The 19134-nt window shown below is 36.7% G+C and overlaps 1 protein-coding gene across 4 annotated transcripts in view; it reads right to left on the reverse strand.

Moving 5' to 3' along the window:
- SERPINI2 (serpin family I member 2) overlaps positions 1-18336 on the reverse strand; it is a 30157-nt gene extending 11821 nt beyond the window's left edge. The window contains exons 1-5 of one of the 4 annotated variants that reach the window (XR_004349552.1): positions 17205-18336; positions 15133-15389; positions 10022-10252; positions 8040-8234; positions 7767-7959 (exon numbers count right to left, since the gene is read on the reverse strand). Coding sequence is in view for 3 of the 4 variants with exons in the window: in XM_032629296.1 (XP_032485187.1) it covers positions 7767-7959; positions 8040-8234; positions 10022-10252; positions 15133-15389; positions 17205-17209 (881 nt within the window). In the remaining variant the exon portion in view is untranslated. Of the gene's footprint in view, positions 1-7766; positions 7960-8039; positions 8235-10021; positions 10253-15132 lie in introns of all 4 variants that reach the window. The other 3 variants (XM_032629296.1, XM_032629297.1, XM_032629299.1) reach the window with 3 other exon arrangements.
- Positions 18337-19134: the final 798 nt, after the last annotated feature.

Consider the following 19134-nt stretch of genomic DNA (forward strand, 5'->3'; position numbering starts at 1 on the left):
CAGAAGCCAACGGTCCTCAGAGAAGATTGTTGGCTAAAGAGGTACAGAGAGGGGGCATGAGAAACCTATGAGCCTTCCCATCCATTGTCACAGTTGATGTGACTTCCTTCAGTTTACAGACACACTTAACATCTTCCCCCAAAGCCCTGTATTTTACAGGTAAAAGATTGAAAGGGAACTAAATTCCTTTACAATAAAGTAAAAATTATAGGAAAAAAAAAAAGCTGGCCAACACTTCTAATTCAGGGCCCTAAGTTAGGACTCCAGATTCTACGCAAGTCTCCAAGCCTCCATTTGCCTGAAGAGGGAGCTTCACCAAAGAATCTCAAAGATCCTCTCAGGTACTGATCTTCTATGATTCCAAGTCAACAGCAATCAGTGACCCTCACTTTCCCATTTCAATAAAAAGGGGGGCAGGGGGGGCGGAAGAAGCTAGTACTTACTGGCTTTAGAGATGCTAAAAGAACCATTTACATTTACAACCAGGTTGGAGAATTTGTTTCTGAAAGAAAAGAGTCTAAAGTCCTCCAACAGGGGGCTACGTATATTTCCTGCCTCAGGGAAATCCCAGGACAGCTCCTGCCCAAGGAGCTCTGTCTGTGCCCTAGCTGGGTCTTTGCCCCTGTGCTCTCTGGTTTGGATGCAGACACGATTGCCCAAGCACAGGATCCTTGCTTAGCTAACAGGTAGGCCCACATCTGGGGCTAGAAATTAGCTTGTGCAATCAGTCTAATTAGATCATTGTTTTAATTGCCAAATACTGAACAAGCTTCTTAATTATAGTTCTTCCAAACAAGGAACATGCTGTGGCAAAAAGTTACTGGCCCTAAATTATTTCTTGGTAAAATATTATGCCGTTTTGGAAGATGTTTATTCATTCAGAACCCTAGCTAACTGGAGATGGACACAACTCAACATGCACATTAAAACCTACTGATAATGAAAATAACTTGTTTTATGCCAATCATTTTCAACTTCTTCCTTTTAACTTCCTGCTAAGAAAGATAATATGCAGCATGATGGCTTTGAGGCTTTGGGGTTGTTCTTTTTTTCTATTTTCATTACCACACTTTTTTTATACTGAATGGAGTACGGGCTTCTAAAAGGTTGAGGAACAATGCTCTAGTCCACCCATAATTTGGCTATTTTTAGTATAATAGTGCAATGATTTGGGGATAATGACAAGAATACTGCAAGACTTATTACAACCTCTAATAAGGTCTAATCATACCAGAGAGTCATTTAAGTAACAGTCTTTCTCATAACATAGTCCAATGAAACCTACGGTGATAGAAACCCATTCAACCATTTAATAAAAGTATAATCTATGGCCGATTTCTAATTAGCCATAATTATTGGAGCCATGAGTAGCCAGGTGTGAAGTATGCAGGTCCCTTCCCAGTCAGAGCTAATGTGCTAACTTCCACTGCCTTCTAATCTAAATATAATCCAAAATCGTAATCTCGATCAATACAATATGTGTAGTGTTAATTGTGTCCCTCTTCCAAATTTTGTGGATCTTAATATTTATTCTAGATGTGGTTCATTTCCTCTTTTCCTTGACTCTCCTCTAAAATTGTCCAAAAAAATACAGCTAAAGGTAAAAGAATGAGTAGCAAAAGGACTGGGTAGACGATGACCAACCAATCATGAAATGAATGTTGTAGCATATGTAAATATTATCTGCCTCCTTAAAAGGTAACAGTTTACTGCCACAGGCTACCATTGTGCTTAAAGGGGTCTCGCACAGGTTAAAGCTGCAGAAAAACAAAGGAAACACAATTCCGAATTTCTTTTTTTTTTTTTTTTTGCGGTACGCGGGCCTCTCACTGTTGTGACCTCTCCCGTTGCGGAGCAACAGGCTCCGGACGCGCAGGCTCAGCGGCCATGGCTCACGGGCCCAGCAGCTCCGCGGCATGTGGGATCTTCCCGGACCGGGGCGCGAACCCGCGTTCCCTGCACCGGCAGGTGGACTCTCTACCACTGCGCCACCAGGGAAGCCCCAATTCAGAATTTCTGTTTGAAGAAGGAGTCCCTCCTGGTCTGCAGGCTCTACTGTGGATTGGTGTTGTCCCTTTCTTCTCCTTTATACCCAGGACTCTTGTTTAATGACAAAATGTCTTCAGCTGATTTCCCTCAAGGTTCCTGTCCTTATTGTTTGGAATTCCACTTTTGATACAGTGGGCTTGAGTCATCTTTGGAAGGTTCAGGCTTAGAAACAACCAAGTCTTAGGGCTGCCCACAAGGATAAAAATATAACACAATCCTTAACAGTGGTGGACTTGGACTATTATGTGAGTACATAGTAGTTTCTGGTCACGTGTGTGTGTGTGTGTGTGTGTGTGTGTGTGTGTGTGTGTGAAATATTCCATTGGCCTCAAGAGCTGAATTAAAAATGCTTTCTGTCACATAGGAAACATATGTGGACAATGCTTAATGTAAACTTGGATTCCAATTTGTATCAGTGTTTGATAGGCTAAAGTGAAAGAACATTTAGAATCATCATTGCAGCTGGTCATGACTTATCTATTCTCACACCCAGCCGCATTTTCCCTGAGGTCACTTTCTCTCACCCACACACAGTTCACATTCACACACTTAGAGATCCAAAGCTGTTTGTTTGGGATTGACGTATATACACTACTATGCATGAAGTAGTTGGCTGGTGAGTGCCTACTGTATAGCACAGGGGGAAAAAAAAAGGTACAATCTGTTTGCAGGACATATATTAAGTTAGCCTGAAAAATGCATTCAAATATACATTAGGTGCAGACAAATACTGTTTGATTCCACTTATTTGAGGTACCTAGAATAGTCAAATTCACAGAGTCAGAAAGTACACTGGTCAATGCCAGGGGCGGGGGGGGGGGGGGGGGGGGGGGGGGGGGGGGGGGGGGGGGGGGGGGGGGGGGGGGGGGGGGGGGGGGTGGGGGGGGGGGGGGGGGGGGGGGGGGGGGGGGGGGGGGGGGGGGGGGGGGGGGGGGGGGGGGGGGGGGGGGGGGGGGGGGGGGGGATGGGGAGTTAGTGTTTAAAGGGGACAGAGTTTCAGTTTAGGAAGGTGAAAAATTTGGGAGATGGATGATGGTGAGAGTTAGACAACAATGTGAATGTACTTACTGCCACTGAACTGTGCAGTTAGATATGGTTAAAATAGTATGTCTTATTTATGTGACTTTTACCACAATAAAAAATCATTTAAAAATAAAATAAAAGAGTAGTATTTTTGAAATACAAATAGCTACAGTTACAGCAGCTAATAATAGGAATTAGCTACCATTACTGACTGCTTGGAACTATACTAAGTTTTTTTACATATATTATATCATTTAATCCTTTAAATGACTTTATGAGGTACAGAGTAGTATTATCGATTTGCAGATTGTGGAAAGCTGAGGGTGTGAAAATTTAAGTAACTTTCCCAAGGCTAAATAGCTGCTCAGAGGTGGAGCTGGGATTTAAATCCAGAACTGTCAGACTCTAAGATCATGTTCTTCACCACTGTACATACCCCTTCTGAGTGTGTGTCTCAATAATTGTGCAAAAACAGCACTCACAGTCAGTAGAGAACTTCCCAGAGATGCTTCCTTGTAGGAGCAAATGGCTTTGCTCAGTGGGATCCACCAACTTGCTAATTACATTGCATACAACATCCTGAGGTTAAGCAGGGATACTGGTCAAAGAAAAGAACAAAGCCCACCAAAGGCAAAGGCCACTGAGCTAACCAACCACCAATTCCCAAGGGAATCCTGACTTCTTATTCAGTCCCACCCCCCTGTCTAGAAATGAGCTGGTCTCTGGGGGAATCTCTTAGAACTAGATTTCCTGGGATTATTCCAAACCTCCTAAGCACTTCTCTCTTCCCTTTCGGATGTTGAGGTCGGATAGCATCGGCTAATCCAGTGCTAAAACCTCTAAATCACATGGGATCGTGCAGGAGAGAGACATCAGGTAGACATCAGACCCACCCCTCACCACCACCACACACAGACAGGGCCATGTTCTGAGTCTGTGGATGAAGAATTGCACCCAGAAAATGGCAATGGGGCCCCCCAGGACTTTGCGCAATCTTTAGATTGCATTATTTGGTCAAGTGAACCCAGTACCTTAGTAGGTTTACATTTTCTACACCTCAGCAGCTATCTAGAAAAGCAAGTTCCTAACTCATTCCCATGTATTATCTTTTCTATTTGGCAGGCAAGCAGGGAGGAGAAAGAAATAGAAAATATAGAAAAGGAAAAACAAAGTGTTCATAATGCCATAACCCTATTACAACTAATGTTAACATTTTGGTAAATTTCCTTTGTTTCTTTCTGTAGATTTGTTTCTTTACATAGCTGTAATCATTGTAAAAATTTTTTAATCCAGTTTTTTTTCTATTAAAATATACCATAATTTTTTCTCATTATCCCAGCCTCCATATCTATCATTGTTATTGGCTAGGTTACATTCTACCACACTTTTCTTAAAATTTGTTTACTGTTGAACTTTTATATTATTTCTGTATTTTTTCAAAATAAACAATGCTGTGATAAAAAAAAATCTTTGGTGCCTGGAATTTGTTTGGAAAAGGTGGTACAACTGCCAACTAATGTTTCTGCTTCCATATAACTGAAGATTTGATTTCACCTTTTAAGGCAAGTTCTTCATTTGTTTGGGAAAAGCAACGTAGTGAGCTTTTTTAATGCAAATAGAACCCCTGGGATGGAGATGGAAAAGTTTGAGATGATGAGAGTGGAATCTGTTCTACCCCATATGAAGATGTTGTTTTCACTAAGGGTTGAAATCTACTGTTATAGATTCCTATTACAACTAGGAATCTTAGAGGGGATGGAAGAAAATCTGTGTTACCTTCATTTTATGCTAGGAAAAGTTGGAGGACTCTGGATGCTGGGTAGGATGGAGATGGGAAAGACACCCCTTTTGGGTGAGTGGGCCCTGGCACCATGACAATGGCAGGCTAAGGATAATAATGGACAGGGGAAGACTCCCTGGTACAAGAAATGACCTACATTCCAGGAATATTCATCCCTGAAACCTGGTTTTAAATTTCTTTTTACCTTGTAAGCCCTTTTTATTTTTAGGTTTCAGTAAAGTTTGGTTAAACATTGAAGTTGCTCTTACTTGTAGTAGCTTGCCAAGGGCTACCTTAACAAATTACCACAAACTATATGGCTTAAATAACAGAAATGTATTGTCTCACAGTTCTGGAGTTTAGAAGTCCAAAATCAAGGTGTCTGCAGCATTGGTTCCCTCTGAGAGCTGTGAGGGAAAGATCTGTTCCAGGCCTCTCCCCTTGGCTTGTAGATGGCCATCTTCTCCCTATGTCTCTTCACATCATATTCCCTCCCTGTGTATCTTTGTATCCAAATTCCTCCTTTTTATGACTCCATCCATACTGGATTAGGGCCACACGAATGACTTCTCTTTAACTTGATTACCTCTACAAAGACTCTTATCTCCAAATAAGGCCACATTCTGAGGTAGTGGGAGTTAGCATTTCAACATGCGAATTTGGAGAGCTCATAATTCAACACATAGTTGTTCCTGGGCAAATTAAAAGCAAAGTCCGTGTCCACACTATGGGAGAAGTTGTATGAGAATGGCTACAGTTTGGAGTGGCTGATAACAGGGCCAAGCAGTCTGGAAAAGCTGTCCAGACTACAGTAGTCTAGGCAGATTTGTGGACTGTGAACCATTCCTGTTGGGATTCCTAAAATGTTGGAGAAGGGAATTCTGAAAAAAGCCTGTATTTCCTATTGTCAATTCAGTTTGGAACTTATACATTATTATCTAGGCATTTGTTATCTAGGCTAATGAAGATGAAGATACCTTAGTTATAGGTACCATTATCCCCATTTTGTACTAATAAAACCACAACTCAGGACATTAAGTGACTCTCCTAAGACCCCACTACTAGTACATAGCACAGACAGTTCTCAAACTCAGGGGTATTTTTGTGTGTGACCCCAAATATTAATCTTTCCAAAGGCAATAGAGAGAGAGAAGTAAATTTGAAAGTAACCAATTCCAAAAATGATTATTTCTATGATCAATAGGTAAACTATCTACCACATACACCATTATATCCCTGGTGTTTGGCACATAGTAGGAGCTAAAAGAAATACTCTTTGAAAGACTGAATAACATCCAAGTATAGATTTACAGATGGTAGAGAACTGGAAGAGAGATTGGAAAGAGAGAGTCGATATTAGAGACATGAATAGTAAGGAACAAATAAAAGAGAGAAGAAGAGGAAATTTCTGAAAATGAAAGTCTGGTAAATATTATCTGGGGACAGAAGGAAAAAAGGTATAAGTCAGGGAGAGGAAAATTTCACAGAAAGAGAGAAAAATAAATAGAAGTAAGTAATGCCATAGGGGTTAAAGAAAGAAGGGTTTTCAAGAAAAAGGGGATGATTAAAAATATTTGGATCCAGAGCCCAGAGTCAGAGTGAGGGAATCATAAGATACCTCTTTCTCTAGGATATCAAGGAAGACAGAGGAAGAGAAGTTTAGCAAAAATGTACACAATTTTTGACATGAAGGGTAGAGAGGTGAGTTTGCATGCTAATATGTTTTCTTTAAGGAACAGGTAGTTGAGACATACATTGAGAGTAAGAGAATCAACATGAAGCAGTGCCTGGAGAGCAGAGGTAAAGTCTTGGTGAGGTGTTAGAAGAGAAAGTTCTCTGAAGAGAAAGACTACTAAGCTCCAGCCTCAGGGAGACCAGAGTGACTGATTTGGAGAGTTTTGCTTAACAAAATCAGTAGCTGGGAAGCAGGAGTACCTTGTTGAGGAGAGAACTACAGAAGGACAAAGACAAGGTGACAGAAATACTTAAAACATTTGGTGAGAGTACAATTGAAATAACTGGCTGGATCCCGGCTAAGTGGGAAAGTAAGGAAAAGTCAAGAGGGTGGAGAGGTGGAGAGCCAGGAAGGCCTTGATGAGTGTTTCAAGAAAAGTTTAGAAATGAAGGGACAGAAAATAATCTATTAGACATCTGTCTCTTTTTAGAAGTTCAGGTAGAGTGTGATTTATTTGGGCACCTCTTACTCTCTGAAGTTTCTCCTGTCTCCAGGAACCATGATATCAAAAAATTAGTGTTTATAATTATGGCTTCCTGAGATACACCTTTGTGATTTCCATTTTGTATTAACTATCTGAAATGACCCCGATATTTCATAATAGCTATAAACAGAAAGTAACTTTTAAAATTGTGTAAAAATTAAAAATTTTTAAATATTTATATAAATATATATACCCCAATAATAAAAAATGACCCTAGGATTTATATTTTATATTTTAATGACTCTTACAGCACTATCTGTCAAAGGCACTTTTACATATCTTTTAACTGTAGAGTATCGCAAGAATCTTGGGGATTATATTTTCCTTAAACACAATAGAAGACAAAATATTTTAAATTCCAATCAGGAAAAAAAAGTTAGAGAAAGATAAGTTTGTATAATAAAAAGAATAATAATCCCCTTTAATCCCAGCATTCTGTTTTGAAGACTTACATTTCTTCATCTCTTTCAGAGAATATTGAGTACTTAAATTCCATCCTTGTCATGGCAAAGCAATGCTGGCAATGTTCAGACCTGCCTTTGTAACCATAAAGTAGAGTAACAACTCCAAACGGGTTCTTTTCTTTTTATGTTTGTCAATAGCCTTTTAGAGCATCGGTTACCTTTCAGCCGGCTACTCAAGTCCCTCTATAAGTGAAAACATAAGAACAAGAATGATAAAATGACATTACCAACCTAGGGAGGCTTATTTCCACTTCCTCTTCTTGCATCTCAGAGAACCACTGCAGGATTTGATGAGCAGTAATTAGCTTTTCCATTTCTTCTATGTTCACATCTTCTGCAGGAAGTATGATAATTAAACTAAACTCATCACCTTTGTAAGGTAATTCTAAAACCTGGTAGTTCATGGAGGACTCAGAAAAATAACCTGGAACAGAGAAAATAAAATATTAATATACTTGGCAATTCCCAAAATAGTGCTTTAGAGTGTGATTTTGTTCATATTACCATATTTTGTTCTCAGAAGGGTCTTCATCATCGGAATTTTGACTGCTGCACCATATTTCTGAGTGAAATTCATCAGCCTTGTGTCTTCTTTTCTAAATTTCTGTTTCCAATCCCCCTTGAAATAAATAGCATTCACCAAAACAAGCCGAGTCAGAGGGCCAAATTCCTCCCCTGAAAATATGTCTTTAATTTTTCCTGTGAAAGGAATAGAGGAAGAGGTGGGAAGAAATATGCAATAGTTATTCAAAGGAACTGCTTTAAATAGAATTAAAACAAAAATTTATTTTGCTAATCAACTAAAAACAGGGTGCTTTATCATTTAAACTTGGCAATTTTGAGAACAAAGGGGAGCTTTATTAAATATTTCACTTAGAAACAGGTACAAACAGGATTTCACTAGGAAACAGGAGGTACATGATTGTCTTAGGCAAATTTGGACAGCCTCTCTTTAGTGAGATTATTTGTGTAAATTGTTTTTCAGACAGAAAGAACAAAACCTAAGTCTCCCTGCATATTTGTCGGTGATTTTTAAACTTTATTTCAAGGTTCTTCAGCAGGTCAGTCAGAATTAATACGTTAATGGTTCACTCAAATTCTCCACTCTTGCAGCTGCAGCCACTGACCATTGGGAGAAGACAAGAATAAGGTTGCTAGTATGATTTTCCTCTTCTAAAAAACCAGTCTCCTGGACTTCCCTGATGGTGCAGTGGTTAAGAATCTGCCTGCCAACGCAGGGGATGACGGTTTGATCCCTGGTCCAGGAAGATCCCACCTGCCGCGGAGCAACTAAGCCCGTGCGCCACAACTACTGAGCCTGCGCTCTAGAGCCCACCAGCCACAACTACTGAGCCCGCGTGCCATGACTACTGAAGCCTGAGCACCTAGAGCCAGTTCCCCCACAACAAGAGAAGCCACCACAATGAGAAGCCCACACACCGCAAGGAAGAGTAGCCCCCGCTCGCCGCAACTAGGGAAAGCCCGCGCATAGCAACGAAGACCCAACGCAGCCAAAAATAAATTAATTAATTAACTTAAAAATAAATAAGAATAAAAAAACAGTCTCCTATTTCTATGTCCAATGAGTATTTCCAAGCTGTGAGTCAACAGCATGATCAGGTGTCATGGAGCTGTCTAGGGATGTGTATCATTGTGTATCCCAATAATAGGACTTTCCTGTGAACACTGCTCGCAGCACCCAGCTCATATTTTCAACTTATGCTTCCTCATAGGAGGCTCCCCATGAAAAATACAGTGGCATCTTACACATCACAGTTTTTTGTAACAGAACGAATGAACAAAGAAACAAGCTACTATTAATTGAGGACCTGATATATGCTGTTCACTTCACATACATTTTTTTTAACCTTCCAATAATCCTGAAATGTTTTAATAGTATCCTCATTTTAAATGGAGCATAGTTTAGAACCTGTCAGAATTTGAACTCAGATCTGTATGAGTTTCATCTTGTGTTCTACTATGTCACTCAGTAGCACCTTTGGAATTTTTGCCAGCTTACACTTAAAGTTTAGATTACAACTTTATGACAGAACTATCAATATTTATTATGAAACATTAACACATCCAACTAACATGAGTTAATTATTTACAGTATATGTGGGAAAGAAGGCATCTGAGATGGACAGATCTAGGTTTTACCTGGCCAAAGATATTATTCCTGCTGCCATACTTAAAAATCCTATACTTAAACAAAAATTATTATTAAAATTCTTCCATCAAGAATTCTACAAATAGGTGTCTCTCTCAAACAAAAAATAATAATCTGTATACCTTTCAAAGCAGCTTACAATTTCTCTCTGTTTTACAATTTAGTATTAATTTGAATAACGGGAGAGCAAAATAGGAGATTTGATCCCTCTGAACCATAATTTAATAGGAAAATATTCAACCATTCTTTGCTTTAAGATATTAAAAACCATGAATACAATGGCAAATAATGACTTTATGAAAATGGGAAACTTTACCATCTGTTTTGCTTTCTACCCAGGTACTTATTGTCTCTGCACAAGCTTTTGCATTCTGAAAATCCACCAGTTTTATGGCACTCTGAAAAAATTCCTTGTTGCCATGGAGATACTGTTCTTTCACAGTGAATCCTTCTTGAAGGTAGAGGGCATTGGCAAGATTAAATGTAAATTCTTGTTTTTTCTCTGAGATGGCAGAGAAAAATGACTTCAGCACAGAAAATTCTTCTCCTAAAAAATAATTATAATGTATACTGACATATTGAACAACATAAGAACAACAGCTTCTCAGCTTTGCTTCTAAACGCTCTGATTCATATCACCAGTTGTTGCACCCTTAGGTATAACTAACGATCCTTTATAAGTTAATATAAATATTTTAAGCATTTATCTCCTGTGGAATATGCATTTTGTAGAGAAATCAGCTCTCATACAGGAAAAAAAAATGTCCATGTAAATTTGAAGTTTGTCAAAAACAAGAATATGCATTTAAACAGGCTGAAGGAAACTCCCTCTTTATAATCAAATTTAGCTCATTCTTAGTTGTTGGAAAGGTATCCTTAGAATCTCATTCTTTGCATAACATGCAATATTTATGAAAGAGGAATACTAATGAATGCTGATGGGGGCTAAGACAGTGATGAGCAATCATTTTCACTACTACTTTTATTTCAGCTTAAGAAAGAATTGCTCTCTTATGAGCAACTGTGCCTGTCCAAGTTTTGAAATTTATGAGGTACCCCTATAATTATCTCTGGAGATGCATAAGAATCAAAATTACCTATTTCTTCAGGTTCATGAATCTATATACTTTGGCTGTCTTTGTGAACCATAAAAATCTTTAACCATTCCAAATATAACCACTAGCCAAATGAGTCTGTCAGAGTCAGCTACTAATCACTGTTGGCCCATTACTTATTTATCACTGGGTCATTCTGACCACCATGTTTTCAGGAAGCTGTATGTGCTGTGAGAGAATTCAGCTCTGATCGTTACTCAGTGGTTTCCTATTTATTACCAGAGAGCACCAATATTTTTCATTCCTTTCTGGCTTAATTCTGGAACTCAGCTGTTGAATCTGGGAACTGTATTTCAAATCCAAGGTTCCTTCAGAGCCTTTGTTTATTTTGAGTTAAATACTGAAAATACCGCTTTCATAACTTAAAAGTTGATTGCATGCAATTAATCTCTATTGAAGAAAACACAAATGGTTCATCATTGGGAGATGTCCATTGAATAAAGAGGGAAAATAAAGACTGAGAGGCACTTGCTATGAGGTGTCTATTGGAAATAAGGTGTGTAAGTGTGTGTGTAAACCTTTTGTCAGAGAGCTAGCAGTCCACAGGGCATTTTTGTGCAAATAAGAACTCATGCCCTCACTGAGTGGTGGTGGTAGGCTGCATGCCCATACCTTGTCCAGCTGAGTGGAGACTACATTTCAGTCCCCACTTGCCTCTTTGTCCTTGTGCTCTTGTGCAGATACAACCTACATAACCATAGAGCAGGCTTGGAAGGTATATTGCATCATATTTCAAACTCCATGATTCTCCATTTGTGACGATATAGACACAGACATAAACAATTTTAGTTACAAAAACTTACTTCCATATGATTGGATATGAAGAATATCAATAATTCTTTACAACCCTGGAATTCCTTACATAAGGAAGAATGTTAATCTATTTTACTTGTTTATACAATGATTTCAGATGCAATCATTTCTTGCTATTGGAAGCTGAGAGAATATCTCAACAGCTGAGAACCTACAAAGAAGACTTTCTGAGGGAAGGCATAGAGTTTCTCCAAAAGAATTAAGTAAGGTCAGAAATAAAGTGGCAAAATTTGAAACCAATTTTCAGAAGTTTGTAATTTATGAACATCTTTAAAGGAATGGGGAAAAAAGGAGAGGGGGAGAAAAAAATAGTTCCAACTCATTTGTCAGAGCAAATAAATTTATGTCATGTACTTAAGGTCTAAGACTGTTTGACAAACAGTCAGCTGCCCTTTGATAAATCACTGGACTCAGAAGTCAATGAAAAAATGTCACCAGTAGCACAAGTTTGGAGAATATAAGGCATATAAAAATGCCTTATACATTTGATTTAATTTACAGATTAATAGTTTCTTTTAGAACAGATCAAAAAGAATACATATCCATGGCTCCTAGTAAGCAATGAGAATAAGTTTATTTCATTTCCTAAAATAGAGCCATGGAAAACGTACCAGTCATGGAGTGAATGTGACTTTTGGTTTGGTTGTACCAGACCTCCAAAAAAATGTTCTAAAATTTAGTACATGTTTATTTCTCCTGCTATTAAAAGCCCAAAGACCAACCATGTGTACAATGTGAGAGATCCAAAGATGAAAACAAAGGCAGTCATAGAATTATAGATTATTTTAGCTGAAAGGTCCAGAGAAATCATCTAATCCAAACTCCTCTTTTTATAATGAGGAATCTAAAATCCAGAGAGAAAAAAAATAAAATTAAATAAATAAATAAAATCCAGAGAGATAAGATAACTTGAAAGGTGCCCAATCACAAGGTCATTTTGTATGCTTAACTGAGACAGGAGTTCATGCTCTTCTCTTTCTATAACCCTCTTGGAATAAAGAAGCACCTTTAAGTTAGTCTTCGATTAATAAGCAGCATCATTAGAGGCAAAGCAAAATGGAGTATTATCAGATGCTCAGTAAACTGGAGAAGGTAAATTCTGAGCCGACGCTTTGGCAATGGGGAAAGAAGGATAAGTGAGGATACTGAGAGCTCCAGTGGGGGTAGGGTGCTAGGAGTTGTATGCCCATCTGAAGAATAAGCAGTTTAGATGTGAAACAGGTTGGTAGCTGGAAAAGTAAAATATAGCCTGACTGAACAGATAGCACCGTTTGACAATCAGAGGGAATTGAAGGCAGGGCCAGGACCAAGATGGGTCAATGAGACACTCATTTTGGCATAAAATTTAAGGAGATGCCAACAAATTCAGTAATCAAGATAAATAATATTTTACTGCAATATATTTTTAAATCAATATTAACACAAAGAAATCCATGATGAATGAAATATAAAAATTTTAAATAAAGACAGGCTCATTGTTACTGATTTTTCTTTTTGTCTTGGGTTCCAATATGGCTCTGCTAGGCACTACCTTCTAATCTGTCATACCCTTTGTTCTACCCTTAACATCATTTTGCTTTTCTTTCTTTTCATCTTCCTGCACTTTTTCTCTCTGTTCCCTTCCTTAAGTCTGTCTTCTTTTTCTTTATTTCTTAATTTTCCCTTCCTTTTCTTATTTTCCAGAGTTTAATATTTCTATTTTCTCCCTTTCTGGTTGGTCTTCTTTTCTTTTTTGTACTTATCCTCCATCTGTGCTTCTTTCTCCCTCCCTTAACGAAGTATAATAGAAAGCAAGTTTGGTAGATTTTGTTACGTGTGTTAAAAGGTTAATGTTTAATTGTCCATATATACTCTTTCAAAGAAAATATTAAAATGTTCATTATTGCTCTTGTGACCTATAACCCTCAGGGAATCATTTTTAGAATTAGTTCTGGGCAAGTTACTCAACCTTTCTCTAACTTGGTATCCTCATCCGTATAGCAGGGTTATGTCTGACTCACAGAGTAACTGTGAGGATTAAATGAGATAAGCACATAAAACAGTGACTGGTACACTATATATATATATATATATATATATGTTTGATAATGTCATCATTATTATTACTATGATTATTATTATATTCACAATCCAGAGTTGTTAAGACTCCCATGTTCCTCTATAAGATGGATTCATTTAAAGTAATTTAAATTTCGGAGGCTCTAATTTTGCTAGTTTATCGTGGAATCAACTTTACATATCTTCATAAATGTTCTATTACTTTCCAAAGCAGTATCATGTGATATAAATGTTTCCGGGACTCTGTAGTGGGATTTGCTGAAATTAATACAGACAATGAAGACTAGATCTGCAACACAGTGGCTTCATTTTACATTATCTACAAAGGAAAACTCTTGCAATTAACTTCACTATCACCAACTTCTTTTCTACATAAAATTGCCTTTATTTAAAACGAAGCAAATAAAACCTTGTAAATAGTTTATTCAGAAAAACAATTTCCTAAAAATAACTACTCTGTGCTAAGGCAAACATACTGCAATTGGTTATACAGTCACTAAATGTCCAAATCAAAAATCTGGAAGTCACCTCTGATGTTTAGGACACAGTATCTGACAGTGATATAAACATTTTAAACTAAAATGGAAATTGGAAGCACAGGATAACCAGGGAGATGGAAAACTACCCCCTGAAATGGGATACCAGCACTAAAGCATCAACACAGTATCTCAGATAGGCCTTTGGGACACCAGAAAACAACTACTCACATGCAATGGGTTATATAAATGCTTCTTTGTTAAAATTTTCTTTAAAAACTATTCAATAAGCTTTTAAAATATATAAATGAATGCTTTTTCTTGGTCTCACTTAAGTGAAAAGGTTAAATTCTAATTAAAAACTAATCTTTAAAAGCTTACACAATAATAAGAGATGCACACAAAGATTTCTGGGTGAGGGTACTCACTGAAGCATTTTTATAAGAGAAGTATTGGATATTACCTAATGAAGAAGGGTTAGGTGAGTACGCAACAATGTTTTCATCAGAGGCAAAAAGACACAGCAATTAAAAACTACATTCTGAAGCAGTTGCATGATATGAAAAAATGATCAGGACACAGTAAGTGCTAGTAGAAGAATATGTGTATACAAATATATGGGTGTATATCTACTCATACACACACACACGTGCACATACAACATAATCTCACTTAAAACTGGCTAAAACAGGCTAGAATAAAATATACAGACATAGTCACAATTTTTATGTGTATAGAATTAATTTTTTAATAAATTATTTTGGTAATATTTTCATTAAGAAACAATTATAATTATTTACATTGACAATTATTTGCATTTAAAATTCTCCATTTTATTATAATTTCATACTTTTCATAACTTTTTATATTTATTAAAGTTCTATGACCCTGAGCTTCTCTGAGAGTTTAAAAATAAATTTGGCCAGATCTTATCCAGTATAAATAATCATATGTAAGAATCTCACCAGTTGAGGTTTCTTGAAATTTTAAACTTTGTCTTATCTGCTGTTGTGTTATTCCTTTTGCTCCCAGTTGTACCATTCCAAGGGCCAGAGTTGTTCCAAAAGGGGAAATTATGATGTTGTTCTTATGAGATAAACAAACAGCTTGATAAAGATCCACTGCAAATTCGGTATTTCTTTGAGCCAAGGGGCTTGAGGCTTGATTTCCAGAAAAAGTCAACAGGACACTCCACAACAAGATCTTATCCATTTTGACCTCTCTGCATTGGTTAATTCAAAATTTGTTAGTTTTCAAAATAATCAGAGTTTACTATAGTAAGCTCAATAGAAAGATTTCTATCTATTAGAACTTTCTGTCTTATTAGAACAAACTACCACAAGAAAATTCTAATGTCAATTTTCAGACTAAGCATCTTCTATTAGGAGAAATAGGCCATGTGCTAATAGCATTTTTAATATGCATTCAGGAAGCAGTACAGATGTACTGCAGTTTTTTTTAATTAAAGGAGAAATTATAATGCTGGAATATTATCAATAGCAATACTATCTCTGAATAGCTATGTGATAGTTTTTTGCATCTTTTCCATGGTTTTAAATGGGATGCTTGCAGCTCTGATATCAAGGGAAATTTCTGTTCAGACTACTCTAAAATAGTTTAAAGAACAAAAGGAGAAATGGAATAAAAACCTAACACACTCCAGTGTGGTTTTGAACCTATAATATTAGGAAATTCAAGTATTCTAAATCAGTTGAGTAATCTGGCTAACTTCTTACAACAACAAGTCTCACACTTTACGGAATGATGAAATAACCTCCAAACCTACCTCGTACTTTTCCAAAGAGAGGTTTTAAAAACTCAGAAAAAAATTATAAAGAAACAAAATTACAATCAAATATAAATGGTACAATAACAAGAAATGAAGAAAGCAATTTTTTTTAAATCAAAGAATAATTTGGCAAATAAATTAACAAATATAAGAAAGCTGCAACTGAAAACTGTAACCAATTCACAACACCAATGACACCGTATTAAACTGCTCTCACTAAAACTCCAGGAGATTCAACCATCTCATTACATCTGGAGCAGAATGAGTTTTACAATATTACTGCAGACTTAGTAGAATACTGACTCTGAAGTATTTTAAATTTTAAGTACTTTAAATGAATAAATTTAAAATAAAATTTCAAAGTATTTAAAATTTTAGTAACACTAGTTTTACCTTACAAATAATCCATTTTAGTCACTTTCAATAACTCCTACTAGTTTAATAGGTTACTAGGAAGTAACCCTTTATTGGACGTAAATATGAAAACCTCCGGAATAATGTTTTGTTAGCCTTAAAGAAATGAAGAACTATAGTTCTAGTGTGTTTTGCAGATTATTAGGAAGGCTTCCATGACCCCTAAATGGCTAAGAATCACTATTATACATAAAGACCACTAATAGTCAATTATTTTCCAAAACTAAGTTGTAGAGTCATTATCTAGATATTTCCATTTCTTTTCTAATATGTGTAGTTAAACTTAGATATACAATTTACAAAGGAAAAACAACTCAAAACACAATCCAAAGCAATTGTTAGAAAATAATGTGTTGATAAACTGATAATATAAATATATGTTATCAAGCAAATGTCTTATTGAAGATTAAATTAGTACATAAGGTTGTGAGTGGTAGTGCAACAATAGCAAAAGTAAAAGTGTAAAAGATGTTTTACATGCAAAATAAATTTCTGAGTATCATTTTCTAATATATTCAATATCTCAGAAGATTTCTGACCAAAATATCAGTTTGTGGATACATAAGTAGTCAAAATGTTATCAAAAATTTTAAGTCAGCAAGTGGCAATTCATCTGGCCCATTTTTAAGTACTTGGTTTATATTAGAATAACAAGCAATATTATGAAGGATGTAATTTTTCCCTAGTAGTAGAATCTGGGAGTTGCCTTATCATTATTAACAGTCTTAATAATTAAAATGTATATTTTTTGAGCATCCATTTCTCGCAGGAAATTTTTAGGCCCTTAATAAACTACAAGCTCATGCAAAAACATTGTTTTAAAAATTCACTTACCTCATTGGGTTTGGGATTGTGTCTCATCAGAAAACACAAAGCACTGGTGAACTAAGCGACCTGATGAATAGTCTTATAAGAATTTGGCCTTCAAATTTGTAGTGAAAATTTAAGGAAAATTTAATCTTTTAAGGAAAATAGAAGTAATGTGTTAATTTGATACATTTAAATAATACCTGCACCAGAGTGAATTGAAATGCCATTCCCTTACTCTATTAAACACTCATGGTCAATGTTGTTGCATACATACTTCATTCAAACACTATTTAATTTCAAGGTACTTACCCGAAATCGGCTTCTGATTACTCACTGTAATGTTACAGCTAAAACGTGCCTGCTGGGAAACACTAGTACATGGAGCACCTGATCAGTCAAGGCCAACTCCACTTATCTTGAACACCGCTTGATTAATTCCTCTAAAACCAAAGCAGGTGTCCAGATTTGTACAGAAGAACTAACATGACCAGGTTAATGATCAATTATGAAATATGCAAGAATTGAGGGAGAAAACAATAGAATTTTTTTAAATAATTAAGTTTGAATTATTATTTCATCCATTATTTCACTTCTTTTATAAGTAGAAACAATGTGGAAGAATGTGCTAGTGGTTGTAAATCTGCTAGTAATTAGTTCTTCTTGTTTTTTACAGAACTCCCATATCAGATTACCAATGTATTCCATCATAAATATTTCAGAATGCCTATAAGAAAAAGAATAAAGTTAAATCAAGTCCAAACTGCAGAGACAAATTACTGCTGCGTTTATAGAGTTCTCAACAATTCATCAAATTATACAATAGTCAGAGGAGTTTCCTGGGGATACAAGGCCCATTTGAATCCTTAGGAAACAGAGAATATTGAAGAAATATAGTCTTTATGTTGAGCAAAAACACCAGATTAAGATTATTGTCTTACTAAATTATCAGGATAACATCAAGATATTATTAAATATGAATTATTTGATAATAAACATTGGTGTTACTTGTATATGCTTTTAAAATTCTACATGATTTTCTCTACAAACAGGTTATTAATAAAAAATGGATGTACAATTGAATGGGTTTTGATCTCATTTTTCTAGTTCAAATCAATCACCTCAGGGACTTCCCTGGTGATGCAGTGGTTAAGAATCTGCCTGCCAATGCAGGGGACATGGGTTCGAGCCCTGGTCCAGGAAGATCCCATATGCTGTGGAGCAACTAAGCCTGTGCATCACAACTACTGAGCCTGCGCTCTAGAGCCTGCAAGCCACAACTAGTGAGCCCGCGTGCCACAACTACTGAGGCCTGCGCACCTAGAGCCCGTGCTCCACAAGAGAAGCCACTGCAATGAGAAGCCCAACACAGCCAAAAATAAATAAATTTTTAAAAAAATACTATAAAAAAAATCACCTCAATGACAATCAGATATTAAACACATTGTGTTATTCATCAGAGGCCTCTGAGAAGAGAAGGGGAAATTTTGGTCCAGTTTCAATTAAACAAATATTCACTATTTTTTTTTTTTTTTTTTTTTGTGGTACGCGGACATCTCACTGCTGTGGCCTCTTGCGTTGCGGAGCACCGGCTCCGGACGCGCAGGCTCAGTGGCCATGGCTCACAGGCCCAGCCGCTCTGCGGCATGTGGGTTCTTCCCGGACCGGGGCATGAACCTGTGTCCCCTGCATCGGCAGGCGGACTCTCAACCATTGCACTACCAGGGAAGCCCCAAATATTCACTATTGATCACTGAATGTAATATTATTTCTGATAAATTTATGAGAAAGAAATAAAATTAATGTAGATGTGTTTAAAAATATTCATTAAAAAAAAAAACTTTTGCAAGGACCCTGTTAACCTCTTTCAGTGTCCTAACAGGGCTATAGCTCAGGCCACAGAAGGCTGATGATAGTCATAGGCCATAATCTCTTAATTTACTAAAATTCTTAATTT

Source organism: Phocoena sinus, chromosome 4 (genome assembly GCF_008692025.1).
Source record: "Phocoena sinus isolate mPhoSin1 chromosome 4, mPhoSin1.pri, whole genome shotgun sequence".
NCBI classification, from domain to species: Eukaryota; Metazoa; Chordata; class Mammalia; order Artiodactyla; family Phocoenidae; genus Phocoena; species Phocoena sinus.